This window comes from Drosophila ananassae, chromosome XR (genome assembly GCF_017639315.1).
Source record: "Drosophila ananassae strain 14024-0371.13 chromosome XR, ASM1763931v2, whole genome shotgun sequence".
Taxonomy (NCBI): domain Eukaryota; kingdom Metazoa; phylum Arthropoda; class Insecta; order Diptera; family Drosophilidae; genus Drosophila; species Drosophila ananassae.
In genome coordinates this window covers 13,705,285-13,720,945 of record NC_057932.1, presented here as the reverse complement: position 1 = coordinate 13,720,945, position 15,661 = coordinate 13,705,285, and the positions used below count along the sequence as shown (strand labels likewise).

Sequence of the window (15,661 nt, the reverse complement as noted above, 5' to 3'; positions counted from 1 at the left end):
CACACATACAAACACATTGAAAGTAACGCATAATGCGTCATTTTTCACTTGAGCAACATAATAACCAGGCAGTGAAGGAAGACAGCGCTAAAAAATGCGGGAAAATCAAAGGAATGCTCTGGCAAAATGGGTGAAAATTAGTGAGAATGAAGGAAGTCGTTTCTATGGGGAGAACCCTTTCAATTTTTGGCCAAGGGAGGCGGAGATCTAGATTAAAAGCCAAAAGAAGTCTGCCTTTCAATGGGAATTTTAATTAAAGTATAAATGCTTGCCTGAATACATTTCTCCCAAGAATGTGACAATGGAATTGAAGTCCCAAAAATGTTAAACAACTGCCGACAGTTATTTCATTCAGGCATAAATGTTTGCTTTTAATTATTTTTCATTTACAAAATGCAAGTTTTAAATGAAGACAATGCCTGTTTTGGCAGAAATTGTATTCTTTGCTTATTTATATTTATTGCTTTTGGATAAATCGAATAAATAACCATTCTAATTTTCTTGTACCGGATATCATACTGTAATCTCGTCGATAAAGAGTACCGGGTATCATATCATCAAGAGTCCTGAATATAAAATAAGTACTAAGTTATTATTAAAAGTTTAAGAAAAAAGAAAAATAGAATGCAGAGTAGAAAAACCGCACATATCTTGCATAAAGAATAAAGAGTACCGGGTATCATATAGTCTCAAAAAGCATCCTTTTTGAATCTTTTCGCTTATCATAAAATTGACGAACCGAATCACATATAAATATTGATAAAGAAAAATGTGAAAGGAAAATCGGAATGCGATTGCGATGAAGAAATTTTCCAGCAGATGGTTTTCACTGCACTTCATGTGGAAAGAATAAAGATAATTTGTTTTCCAAGCCTTCTTATTTTATTTTTATTTTACTTTTTTTTCTGAGCTCCAAAGTGCATCTTTAAGCATCTTTCTCCACTCGGCTCTGGCAACGCATTTGAGGCTAGACAAAAGCGTATCATGTTCTCAGCCAACCTTCCAATCTGTAGCCACCCCCGAAACCCTTATTTTTTTATATAAAATTTTTTCTTTTTTCCTAGCAGCTTCGGCCTCGCCACCCTCTCGCCCCTTTGGGGGCAAAGTCATGTGTTTGTTTACAGGCAACTCGAGTGCACTTAAGCGGTGATACGGGAGCAGAGAGAAAAGCGATGGAGAAATGGAGAAAAAGTAGAGAAAAGCTAAGGCCCAGGCTAGACCAGGACAATCTACTTGATGCTGACATGCAGCATATGTGCACTGAGAAAAACTTGGCTAAATAAGAGAGTTTATAGGGTATTGGTTGGAAGTTGTTTTATGGATTTTATTTATTTATTTTCTATTGAGCAGTTGTTTACAATTTTAAATAGTAAATATTTTATTCATATTTTAAACATTTTTCATTTTTTAAAAATACTTAACATTTTATTAATATTTATACCCGGTACTTGTAGAGTAAAATCTTTAATAAATATAAATTAGTTTAAAATGATTTCTATAAAAATACTCAAGTGAGTTATATTCCGATATTTGTTTATGTTTCAATAGGTTTTTGTGAGTGATTTTTCATAATTTTTTCTAAAAATTAAATAAATGTATTTTTTCCTTTCTCTCTTAACCAATTTAGACTAAAAATAATAATTTTTCTTTCTGTGTAAAAAAGTATAAATCCAGAGAAGGGAGAAAAAAAAACAGTAGTAAGGAAGTAAAGTTCTAGGCAGAGATAACGAGGAATTTTAAGAAATTCCCAGTCAAATGGTGAAGAACTTGTCAAACAACTCGCTTTTCTCTACCCATCTCTGTCGGTGCTCCGGCAGTGCTGTCTCCTTCCTTTGGCGGTGACTGGCGTTGACCTGCCCCAACGTTTTCCTCATTTTCCCGACATTTGACGAGAACTTGAAGCGAACCACCCAACCAAGCCAGCCAGCCAGCCACCCTCCCAGCACTTTGTTCACTCATACGTTTTGATAGAAAGGATAAAAATTTATAAATGAGAAATACTAAGTGCCTACTTTCTGTCTTAAAAAAAATTAACAAATAAATTTTAAATTTAAAAGTTTTTGGTCATAATTTTCATCTTAAATAACAGGCTTAACAAAATGTCCTTTATCTTGAAAAGTAAATATTTTAGAGCCTACTTTTTGGCTGATTAAAATAATATTTGAATATTTAAATTAAGGGGGCAGGATGGTTTCAGAGGCTGAAAAATAGCAGATTTTTGCGATTTTGTTTTTCATTTCTGAGTGATTACAATTATTCAATTTTTTTACACGATACACGGCTATATTTGGAGAGTATCTAGGAATTTTTTTGTTAAGAAATAATTATTATTTATCCCGTGACGGGCAGTCGGCCGGAGTCGCTTCCAAAAATTGGTCTCTTGCGGTGCGTAAAGTCTGGCCTTACAGTGTTATCGGAAATGAAAAAATTGAATTGATTTACTTAAAATATTAGTTTCTTGTGCGGATGAACGAAACCATTTTGAAAAATATGCGATTTTGAATTTTTGGCGCGGTTCTAAAGTCGGAGGTACCATTTTTTCATAAAAATCAGCCCAATATTTCCCGTAAAAATGGTAAAAAAAAAAAAAATTTCAAAAAAAAAAGCGTTCGTTCATCCGCAAGTATTTATTGTATTAAAGATGTGTGCAAAATTTTATTTAGATCCGAGCATTACTTTTTGAGTTACGTTACGCACCGACTTGAAAAAGTTGTTTTGAGAAAAACGCGTCTAAAGTTTTAAAAGCAATTGAAAGTATATGGAGAGAAAGAAACTAGAAAATCGGTATCTCAGCGAGCTTTAGTCCGATCGATATGAAACTTTCACAGGATATTCCTGAGATAATGTTCTATTATATAAAAAATTTTTGAAAAAAAAATTTTTTTGAAGTCTCAAACCATCCTGCCCCCTTAAAAGTCTTCAAACACCGTCATAAAAATGTATAAATATTAAATACCATTTTGCAGCATCATTAATTTCTGCAAGAACAAAAGTAAAATCCTTTGAAGCACATTTGAAGCCTTTTCTTCCCCTTTGCTTTGGGCTTAAAAAAAAAGTCCTTTTATTTTTTATGGCAGTTCCTCTTTTTATTTTCTTGTTGGGTTTTTGTTTTGTTTTTATTTTGATGGAAGGCTTCACCTTCTCCATTTATTCACTTCCGACTCTTCTGGCCCTACTCTTTCTTTCTACGTTTTTTGTTCCCGCTTTCTTTCTATTCTCTCTTTTTTGTCTTGTTGATTAATAATTCATTGGGCTTTCCACGCCTTTTCTTGTGTCCAGCCATAATTCTTGTGGCGCCGCCTGTTGGATAAAAAGGGCGAACAAAAAACACGGAAAAAAACAACAAACGATTTATTGGTCATGCAAGGAGGCGGCAGAAGAAAAAGAGGGCGTGGCATCGTGATACCCTTTTTTTTTTAGCTGCTGTTCCTTACCTGTATTTTTTGCGGTTGTTTTTGTTTTTATGCTGTCTGTTTCTCTTTTTTTTATAGTCCAGCGCGGCCTTAAAAACTTTTATGGGGAAATACACTGTAAGAAATTGTATACTTTATTTTTAATATTTTCTTTAAAATAAGTTTTATCTTCAGAGGCCACACTCTTTAAATTTTAATATCATTTAAATATTCATTTTAATAATAATTATTATATTTATTAAAAAAGCACATATTTCCTTATATTATATAGGTTTTGTATTTTTTTTAGTGTAACTGCATTGGAAGTAAAATTGTAAAAATCATTTGCTGACTTTTTGCCGCTAAACTTTTCCACGTAGTCTCCATTGTAGCCGTCTCTTTCCCTCCTCGCAGGCTCCGTCCTTCTTTAACACTAAGAGCCAAGTCAGATGTTGCATTTTAATTGCAAAATCTAGTTTTATTTCGTTACATTTTTGGGTTTACTGGGAATGGCAATGGGCATGGGAAAAACTGTCCTATTTGTCGGCAGTCAACAGAATTGATGCCTCTTGTGCTCTATCTCACTCTGGCCAGCTCGATCTGTCTCTTTTCAATGGCCGCTCAGGACATATCTTTCTATTGGTTTTATTGTCCTTTTTTTTTTTTGTAGTTCTTGTAAAAGACTGCCAAAGTCAGATGCGGCCAACACAGACAATCCATTTTGTCAGCCAACAATTGAAGCAAATGCGGTTTTTCTTTCTCCCCTGTAGTTGGTGGACGTTTTGTTTTAAAAAGGACGAAAAGCACAGGAAACAAATCCCTCCCAATATCCCCCAAATGTTTAATATTTCACTCAAAACCCATCACACTTGTCAAAGTTTTTAAAAATGTTATTCGGTATGTGTGAGAAACCAGATTTAAATTAAATATTTTTCGGGTAAAGTGGGGCTTACGGTTTTTCTTTTTGTGTCTTTTTGTGTAAAAAAAAGGGAATGGACAACCGAAATGCAATTAAGCGAGAAGGTTGCAAAAGTTGCCATTCCAAAAGCCGGCAAAGAAAGTAATACAGAAGATTCCATTTCATCGTCACTTTAAAAGGGTTGCCAAAAGTAATAAGTCAGAATAATAAAAGGGCTACTCTTGACAGGTTACAGGTTGACATCTGAGACTTAAAATAGTGGCTAGATTTAACTGGTCGCTATATTAGGGGATCTATTTTAAGGGATTATCGATATATGTGACTATCAAATAAATGTCATTTTTTTCATTTTTGTAAGAATTAAAAATTATAAACAAAAACTAACTAGATACCTATAATAAGACGGAAGTAATAGCCTTTTTTAAGTTTTTGAAAGGGAGATGTTAAAGAGATTATCGATAAATATCGATAAATAAAATTTAAATAGTCTGTTTCATTTTAAGTATTTTCTTTATTCATAATTTTCCACCAATACTAATCCTATTTATACAATTAAAAAAGTATTTTTATTTTTGCAAACTATGTAACTATCGATAAGTTTCGATAAATACAATTTTTAAAATTGAAATTTGAATAGAACTGACCAAATTCAAAGAAACAAAGAGAATATCGATAATTATCGATAAATACCATTGACATATTATTTTTCCTAGATAAGATTGATTATGCGATTTACAATCGAGTTACAATGAGTTACAAATTTCTTAATTTGAATAGAAATGACTAAACTCATTACTATTATTGATCAAATGGTCTGAAACATGGTGACTTTTATTGGAAATGCATTTGTTTTGTGCAAAATTCAGTTCTTTGAGCCTTTCATGGCTGATCAATTTGCAACATCGAATGCAGGCAGCCCTGCGTTTAGTAAAAATAGAAAAAAATAGTAGACTGAGAGGCGCAGCAAAGTATGCTAAATTATTTATTCGCCAGCACAGACACACACTCACACACACACACACACACATGCATAAATGTGGAAAGTCATGACGCAGCAGCACCTGAATAAAATAGGGATATGTGTGTGTGGCACATGTGTGGTGTGTGTGTGTGTGTGTGTTGAAGGCTTCTCTTTATGGGCACTAAACATGTCCTGGCAAGCTGCCATCTCCCTTTTTATTGTATCTTGTATCTTGCCCTCGAAGGACTACCAACTACAAACTACAGAACTGCATCTGGTGATCCTTCGACTGTCTCCGTTCGATTTCTGATTTTGATTTTCGAGTTTCGTTGTCGACAGTTGGCATTCACTAATTAAATTTTCCCATCTGGATTTCTGGTTTTGAAAAAAGGATATACAGTACTTATGCTTATATCCTTCAAAACATTCTCATAATATCCCACATCATTAATTAAATGACAAATCGGCCATCAATTTACGTTCAATATTCATTTTTCTTGGCCAAAGAAAAAAAAAAAAAAGAAAAATAGAATGGAATATTTTGTGGAACATTTTTAGGAATGTCCTGTGTCTTTATTCTTGTGTTGTCAAATGCACAAAACACGACACAAAGGACACTAGCTCGTATTCGCACAGGATACACGGGGCTTTAGATTCTTTCTGCTCTTGTTATTGTTATCCTTGTGGTGCAGTTTTAATAATTCAAAGTGCCTGCAATAGACGGGCTGCTTACTGCTCATTGCCTGTCCTTGTCCTTTTGTTTGGCTTTTAAAACCGCACACACCACACACAGCACACTGTGTAGACTGTACAGTGAACATGCACACGCACACACACACACACTCACACACACTGTTACGCAGAAGAGCGGGGAAAATGGGGAGAAAATAGGACTTGTGTGCGGCCCAGCAGGGCACATTACGTATACGCCCCGTATACGAATGCACTGCAGGGAAATAAAAACAACAGCAGCTGCTGGACTTCAGGACTTCAGGACGGCTGGACTGCTGGACTAAAAGGTAGCCCTGATGACAGAGTCCTTTCGTTTGTCCTGTCACCGTCACGTGCCATACACATCAGAACGTTGAAAGTCAATTGCTCAAAGCAAATAAATTTCCTATTAATATTATCGTTGCTCTGGCATATTTGTCTTTAAAGAACGAAGCGTTCTTGGCTAAAATATGCTTCTTTGAATATCAATATCGTTGGCAGTGCCATTTATAATGAAATTATTTCATAATTGACTTGCTGATTCCCTCATTTTAGCTGTCAGATAATACACAGCGAGGCTATTTCTCACTCTTTGTGTTTCCCGGAAAGCGGCCCGGGCAAAAAAGGGAAAACATTTATTAATCTTGTCGACAGACAAACGCCATTAAACAAATGGCCAAATGAAAGAGGCACAAAGTCGTCCCTATCCATGAGGAAGCTCACTGAACAGAGAATATAATTAAAATAAATAGAAAAATGTGCAACAAAGGCTTCTTCTGTACTAGTTCGCTGGTAAAAAAAAGAAAATAACACAATTAATCACCTTGCAAGTGAAATAATTTGGTCAACATCTTCAGGAGAACCCTTCAATCTCGGGCGCGCATAATTATCGCTGCCGAAAAATGGGGCGCTGCCAAAGAAACCTGCACTGGGGCCGGGCCAAGGGGCGGGGCTGGGGCGGGGCTGGGCAAATAGTTCCACTAATTAGAGACAGGTTGCAAGGGCACGCGGATTCGGATGCGGATGCGGATGATGTCGCAGCTTGTTTGTTGATTTAGCCGGAAGGCTCGGTGCGGGTAAGCCCGACTGACGAATAGAGTGGAACTCGGCACAGGGCAACTGAGAGTGTAAAGAAACGCAAAGAAACGATAACATCGCTTTGTAAATATTATATAAGAAAGTTTTTCAAAAGAAACACATGTCATAATATTATTAATAAGATACATGACATAATTATAGTATTTTGCTGAAGGAAATTAACAATGCTCTTAACGGTTTATAAGAAGTAAAAAGTATATCGATAGTAATCGATAGTTTTTTGATAATTTATAGAATTGTAAATATTTCTTTATTTTAAATATTTGATTTTATTATTGACCAAGCTAGTTATTCTAACTAAGCAAATTTGTGATATTTTTAAAGAAAATATCGATATTTTTCGATTATTTTTTAACAATTTGATTTTAAAGATATATTTTAATTTTATTTTATATTTATATTAATATTAAAATATATTTAATTGTAAATATTTATTATTATTTCATTTTTAAGAGGAATAATTCCATACTTCCTGTTGGTTTATCGATATAACAAGTCTTGCTTTATCGATAAATTTAGAGCTTGCATTTTTAAACGATATTTATCTAAATTTTTATTTAAATCATAAAATGGCAAAAAATAAAGCATAAAAAGCATACAATTTATGGGGTATAATTTATAAAAATCAATGCAAATATTAGAAACCATTGTTCAAATATTTAGGAATATTCATTAACCCCCTTAAAACAATTAACGAGCTATATCCCTCCGAATAACTAATGAGAAAAATTTCCAGTTAGTTAGCTAGTTAGTGTGGCAGCTCTCCCTGGCAGTTTCAAAGGCTGCATACAGAATGAGAATGAGAATTTGTGTTTCTTTTCGTGTTTCGGCGCCGAGAAGTTAACTCGATTTGTGCGGAATTTGACAGGCCAAAATGGGAGGAAAAAGAAGGAAGAAAGCCTCCGCAACTTCGACTTGGCCCAAGGACACCGCTGCTCTGAAAAAGAGCCTTGGGATTGAATTTGGGATTTGAATTTTTGCCTCTTCTGGGGCTGGGGAAGTGCAGCCAAAGGAAAACATCTGCCCAGCCTTCGGGGCACAAGGAACAAAGCTGAAAGCCCGGCAGAGCAGTAGCAGGAAAGGCAGCAGAAAAAAATACTAAAAAAAAAAAAAAATAGAAATCCACAGCCTCGACGTGCTTCGAAATGAAAAACACATTTTTTTTTCGCTTCTCAGAGCCAAATGCAAATGACAAAATAATGCGTTCAGGCAGGGTACAAATAAAAAATAGGAAAAACGGAAAAATTTGGTAGGGCGGTGGTGGGGGGGGGAAATGTTTTGGTGGAAACTGCCAAGCTGCAGCTGTGGCAAGTGACCGTTGCACAGTGGTCGGGCTTGTATGGAACCGCGGCCATAAATACTTCTAGGTGTGCTATCGCTATGAAACTTTCACCACTAATCTAGAAAAGTATTATAAATATATTATAAAAAAAATTTACCAGATCGTACCACTATATCCTATAGCTTCCATATAACTGATTGATCGGAAATGCCGTAAATTTGGTGTTTTTTAAGTTAGAGAGTTGGGACTCTCCACAGATGTTATATTTGGTCAAAATATCTAATCTACAAAATTTCATAAGGATCAGGCGACTATATCCTATAGCTGCCATATAACTGAACCATCGACAGTGGTTGGGCTTGTATGGTGCCGCGCCAAAAATATTTCTAGTGGCGATATCGCAATGAAATTTTTTCCAAAAATCTATGAAAGTATTCTAAACACACTGTAAAAAAATCGTATCGTATAGCTTCCATACAAACCAATGGCGCGATTTTTCATAAAATTATTTTTTTTCCAATACTAAAATTAAATATTTGACCTTTAAATATAAGCATTAAATTGTAATCCCTAAGTTTTACGTAACTATTAAGTTGAGGGAAGTCTTACTATTAAAAAAACAAACTAAATATTGATGTTTACTTATATTTGTATAAAGAAAGAGTTATAAGACTTTATCAACATAAAATTCTGTAAGCCCTCTTCACTGCACCATACATTAAAAGCATATAAACGTGAGAAAACACACTTATAAGAAGAACTTAATAAAGTTTAAAGCAATGGAATAAACAAAAAATAAATCAAAACTATTATATGCAAATCTATTAATAAACACAAACTCAAAAGACGAAGGACAAAGCAACAGAACATCAACCCCACAAGCGAAAATAAATTTTTGTAGTGCAAAACTGACCCTGAAAAAGTTAAGAGGGTGTTAGAATTTTCACGATAGTAAGCACATCTGCAAATTTCTGCAACAAAAATTTACACATTTATTACCTTAAGGGCCAGACGAACACATTGGTATATAACTTAATTGTGGCATTTTGTGGCATCACAACTAAAACTTTAACTAAACATGAAAAAGACGTTCAAAAAATAGACAAAAAACATGTATTTTTTTAAATTAATATAACAAGAACAGTTTAACATGTACGATTTTTTATAATATCTCAAATTTTAGAAAATACTTTCAACTTCAAAATCCATTACAAATATTTTAAATTTGGATACGTAATAAATGATCTGACCACTTCAAAGTTCGGTTTTGTTATGAAAAATTCGCGATGCGCGCAAACTGCGCTGTGAAAATAAACACCTTCACTCAACTTCAATTCTATTTTTAAGAAGAACGGTTAATTTTCCGGACAAATTTAGTAAGCCTCAAAGAAGTTTGGACAATTTTGAAGCGATTTGTTTACTTTTCCTATATTTTTGTTGTTATGACTTTTTTTATTTTTGGCCTATGGGCGCAACCACTGTGCGTTGCAATAAGCCCAATTTGGTGGCTGCAACCTAAAAACAGGCAAAGGAAAATGAAATACAGCCATAATCAGCCAAGCTGAATATTGATTAAAAAGGGCAAAGCCATAAAACGTTGAATCCAAACGGAATGGAAGGGAATGGAAATGTTTAGGAATGTCCTTTAAAACTAGAAAAAAAATTAAGTCAATGTTAAGTGAGAATAGGATGGAAATAAACACTGAAAAGACCGTTTTCTTTTGTTGATTTATGAACTAGTCTGAGAAATTTTAAATTTTTTTAACAATAAACAATATAGAATTTTATTTAATATTATTTAAAATTAATTTTTTTTTTTGAATAAATATCTAAATAATACATAAAAGAAGAAAATACAAAAAATACGTTTTTTTTTAAACGCAAACAAATTTTTTTACGACATGTTTTTTATTCTCTTTAAAAATAAAAATAAAATTTTTTTTTTAAATTTTAATTAAATAATAGACAAGTCATTTGTTGAATTTATTTTCCATTTATGCTTAAAAAGAAATTTGATTTACATTTTATATATTATAAAAATAAATGATCTACGTTTTTTAATACAGAAACTAAAAATGAATATTTTTTTAAAGTTTTTTTGGGCTTATTACTTATTATTATTTTTTACACTCAAAACATTTAAATATTATGTATATTCGATTTCTTAAATTTTCCGAAGCCAGTTTTTTTTTCTCTTTTTTAAACAATTTTGTGTAATATTTTGTATTTTTAAAATAAAAGTAAGGGTTTTAAAATAGCACATAAAGTTAAATTGATATAGTTCCTTCCACCATTTGGACTGTAAATATGTTGCGATTATTATACTTCTAATAAGCAAAAAAGTTCAAAAAATTATAGATATGCAGTTGTTCTTTTCTTTTAATATTTCTTTTAAACAAGAAATTAGCAATTAGGTAATAAATTGGCTAAAAAAAAACAGTGACAGAATAAGTATAAAAATAAAAATAATTTTTTCTGAAAGTGCTTCTCTTTATTATTAATTTCTTGGCACTCGACGGGTGTTTCTGGTCAACCCTTTGGCCATTACGCATACGCACCGTTGCACGCCTCATCCAATTTAAGACGACTCGGGCGAAAAGGAAAGGGGTAGGGTGGGGAACCAGGGAACAGGGTGAATAATAAAAAGAGGAGAATGGCAAAGGGGAGAAGGGAAAGAAAGGGGAAGAAAGGTAAGGGAGCTGGGAATAAATTGCAATTTACTTGCGTAAATTTAATAAAGTTTGCCATCGCCTCGCCGCCATCTTCCTGCCGTCTCGATTATCAAATGTACAACACTTCCTATCTCGCTCACTGCCGCTCCAGCCGTCCCTCTCGCTCCTGCAAGACTCAACTGCAACTTGTTGTAATGCAATCTGTTTGCTGTTTGCCTTGAGCCGAAATTTTATGAAAAGCTGTTGAAAATAATTAAGATGAAACGCCAAAGATTGCGGCGCATCTTCCAGTACGTATATCTTCACTTGCAGCTGCAGGTTCTTTAGCTACCACGTCGTTGGGGAGGAGGAGGCGCCTCCCAGCCCAGCCCCCCGTTGGTTTTTTACTTTGTCCATTCTTACACTTGATGGATGCTGTTATTTTGCAATTTACCATGCCAGAATGTCTTCCATGTCAGAGTGAAGAGAGAGCTTCTCAGGCAGCTCCATGTATTAGCTTCGTTTCCATTTTAAATACAAAATAAAATATTTCAGGTCCTGGGAATGGGGTCAAATCCTTGGAGACTCTGGTTCAAGTTTTTCGCAATTGACCTCATTACATTCGAAATTTGAAATCATATGTAATCCCAAGTTAATTCCGATGTCAAATCCACTTTGTTCTACTCCGCCGGTTGCCCCTTAATCACATGCCCGGCAATTTGTCACAAATTACGACTAATTGAAATGCCTTAACATGTTTAATTGAAAATGTAATCCGTTAATGCCCGAAAAGCGCCAATATATGTATGTACCTCCGCGCAACCCTTCAATTAAATCCATCAGACCCGAAAAAGTGTTGGGAGGCCCTTTCTTCTTCCCCTTTTTTGTTTTTTGTTTTGGAATTAATTAAGCGACAAAGACGCAGCTTCATTAATTGAAATAAATAGCGACGAAAAAATACAGACTATTTAAGGGTTAGGCCAAAAAACAAAAGAAAGTATAAGGCGCATGGAAATAAAAGATGGGAATTCGTCTAGGCAACAGGCGTTAATATGCAATTAAATGAAATTTCTTTCGTCCATCAAACACACGCAAGACCCCATCGGTGTGTGGGCCTATGTCCCTGTGGGTGTGTGTGTGTGTGTGTGGGCGTGCGTGTCGGCTCAATTAAATCCGCAAAGTGTCCCCTTGTCGGCCCCCAAAAACCATCCGGAATTTTCGCCCCCAAACACCAAAGACGCGTGTGCAGATCCCATGAAATGAATGCTTAAATCCTCCTCCGAAAAAAGAAAAAGAAATTCCACACAAAGGCACAAAAGCGAAGGAAACAGAAGCATATAAAAAATGCACAAAGAACTTGAAATACTCTATATTAGATAAAGTTCAATTTATCGATATTTTATCGATGATTGTTTCATAAAATTCATATTTGATATTTTTATTAGCAAGCTTAGATGTTCTCTCGGGTTTAAAATATATATATAAGAGATATTGCTATCGATTGTGCAGATTTATTTTAAAAATAAAGTATATCGATTTCTTATCGATTTATTTTTCATAGAATCTTACATCTCATGTTTTCATCACCAACTATAGCTTATCCTAACATGAACTTGTGCTCAGATTACTTATAGTTTCTCATTAAAAAAAATTACTAAATGAAACTATTAAATAAAACTGTAAATGTATCGATAATTTATCGATATAATTTAAAAGCTCTCGATTAATAATAATATGTCTTTTAATTTTTAAAAATTCGACTTCTACGACAAAGCTAGCACTTTAAGGCTGTGTATTTTTGCCTCCAAAGCTTTTGGTATAATAGGGTATTACATTGGCATTATAAAACTCAACTTCTGGACGCATTACCACATATAGAAAGTGAGAGCCCCAGATAGTCAAGGCTGAACAGCTCAGGAAATAGGAATGGATAGTGAATGGGGGAAAGAAAAAGAGAAAGGTGTGGCGGACATTTCATTAACATTATGCGAGGCGAATTATAAGTTAATAAAATCGATGGATTAATGAAGATGCAATAGAAATTAATTAAGAGAACGTTAAAGACGTGGATAAATCCCCTTTCTTAAGCTTAGGATACATTTAATCGCCTGTACTCTTTCAACTTGAAAGATATTTTTGGCAAAAATCTGGTGAATAAAATACTTAAAAATATATTCGCGACACACCTCCAAAACAGCAACAGCAACTGCAAGATCAAATTAAAAATTTTACGAGCTGCATTTTTGTTACGATTTTTTTGGGTTTGTTTTCCAGTGTGTTTTGTGTGGATTTTTTCGAGATAAAATTCAAAGAAAAAAGGAAAAAACAAACAGAAGGTAACCAGTGCAAAAATAAACAAAACGGCCGGCAGGCGGTCTGGGCAATAAAATAAATCACAAATCCAATTGCAATGGTTCGGCAAATAAAAAAAAACTAGCCAAATATTACAGACACTGTAAAAATAAATATTAAAAAATAAATCAAACTAAATTCAATATCAACAAAAAATATTGGAAACGTCAAGAGTTTTGAAATCAAATAACTTTATTATTCAAACAAAAAAAAAGTTCAACAACAAAAACTCAACAACAGAATTCCAACACGAAAAAACAATCAAACTGGTTTATTTTAAGCAAAATTAAGGAAAATAAATATTTATAAATATTTAAAAATAAATTAAAACCTAAAATATAACAAAAAAAAATTCAACAACAAAATAAAAAAATAATAATTTCAACAACATAAACGCAACAAAAGCCTAAAAAAGGCTTGAAAGCAATTATTAACAAAAAAAAGGAAACAATAAATAAATAAATATAATAGTTAATGTTAATAAAAAAAGAAAAACTAACAACAAGTTCAACAACAAAAACTAAAAACAAAAAAAAATACAACAAGAAAAAGTCAACAGTATCCCACAAAAAAAAAAAAAATCTGAAAACTATTATTCACGAAAAGCAAATAAAAACTTGGCTGTAAAAAAAACAATAAACAAATAAATAAATATAAAAGTAAATCAAAATAAATAAATATAAAAAAACAAAAACAATTCATCATGCAAATCCGCTTGTCCCAGCTGCGCAGCTGCAGCGGCGTCAGCTGAGGCAGCGGTGTTCTCTCTCAAGGTGAACGACATAAGCAGCGTGGGAGCAAGAGAGAGCGAGCAAGCAGTGAGGGAGCGAGCGAAGGGAAGCCGCAGACTGCACCAGCCAAGCGACTTGAGTGCGATTTTAACGGCACTGCACTCGCGTTTCAGCTGCATTGGCGAGCAGAGCGAAACGCGCAAAAAACGCGCTACGATCGCGGGCGACTAGTAAATACGAAAGAACACCCATTCGCTGAACTTTAAACGAGTTAGAGCCAAAACATTTTTTTTTTTTGTGAATTTTTATTATTATTTTTTGTAAAAGCCCGAGCCAGAAGCGATTTCAATGCGTTTTTTACCGTAAAAGGCAAGCAAAGGAGGACCATGTGCAGCCGGAAATGCTTCCGCATGCCCACCCTTGTCATCTGCGGCGTCGTGCTGACCATCATATTGGTCTGCATCACGGGCATCACTTTAACGAACAGCATTAACATTTCGAATATCGTGAAGCTGAGGGAAAAAGTCGCCAGCGATTCGGCGGCGGCCAATGGCGGCCACCAGGCGGCCCAGACGCGCGCCGCCCTCGTCGAGCAGCAGTACTCGACGCTGCAGCAGCACCACTTGTCCCGCAGCGATCTCAACTACATACAGGCGGCCACCCATCCCAAGAACCTCCAGCGTCAGATGCAGCAGTTGCAAATGCAACAACAACAACAGCAGCAGCAGCAGCAACAATCGAACAAAATTGTCATTGAAATCGGCCTAAATAATCGGCCGAGCAATGAGAGCGGTTTAAACAGCGCGAGTGCCGGCGTTTTAAACAGCCCCAGGGCAAGCAGTGCGGCAAGCAGTTCATCACCCGGCTACCCGGACCACCATCCTGCCGGCCATAATTCAGCGCCACCGATTCTGCAGGCCGCCGAGGCACTGATGGAGGGGAACGTGGACTCGATATCCTTGCCGGCTGCCTCGCCGCTGATGCAGCAGCAGCCCAGCATGCCCGACGGCAGCAGCGGCGAGGAGGATGGGCACTTCGAGCCGGCAAGCAGTGCCCCGGGAGCTAATAGATCTGCCAGCACTACGACTTCCATGCCCCCACACCTGATGGGCATCGCCGATCACAATCCCGGCGGCATACAGTTCGAGAGGCGGGACCACGTCAAGCAGGTACACACTGAGCGAAAATACGAGAGACTCAAAGATTTGATTGAGTGGCGATAGGAAATTGTGAAAATAGTAGTTTTCAGTTTAAAATATTTTAAAATTGTATATAATTTATGTTAATTATATAAGAATTTAAGTTAAATGAGTTTTTTGAAGCTTTGTTTATTTTTAAATTTTAAATAATTGATAATTAAAGTATAAAATTTATATTTTTAATGATAAAATTTATGAAATTATGAAGTTTATGAAAGAAAAAAAGCTTAAAGAAGCTCTTTAAATATTTTATTTTTATTTGTTCTTATAATAATTGTTTTAAAAAATGTATTAAAAAAATATATTAAAATTTCATTCCAAACCATATCCCCTTAAATCATAATTTTTTGTGAAATAACAAAGGT

At 34.8% G+C, this 15,661-nt stretch overlaps 1 protein-coding gene across 3 annotated transcripts in view; it reads left to right on the top strand.

Moving 5' to 3' along the window:
• LOC6505288 (mannosyl-oligosaccharide alpha-1,2-mannosidase IA) overlaps positions 1–15,661 on the top strand; it is an 80,167-nt gene that overhangs the window by 12,810 nt on the left and 51,696 nt on the right. The window contains exon 1 of one of the 3 annotated variants that reach the window (XM_032451935.2): positions 13,960–15,266. The exons of the other annotated variants lie outside the window; for them this stretch is intronic. Within the exon in view, the coding sequence (XP_032307826.1) occupies positions 14,484–15,266 (783 nt within the window). The 5' untranslated portion in view covers positions 13,960–14,483. Of the gene's footprint in view, positions 1–13,959; positions 15,267–15,661 lie in introns of those variants that run through there. 3 annotated transcript variants of the gene reach the window in all.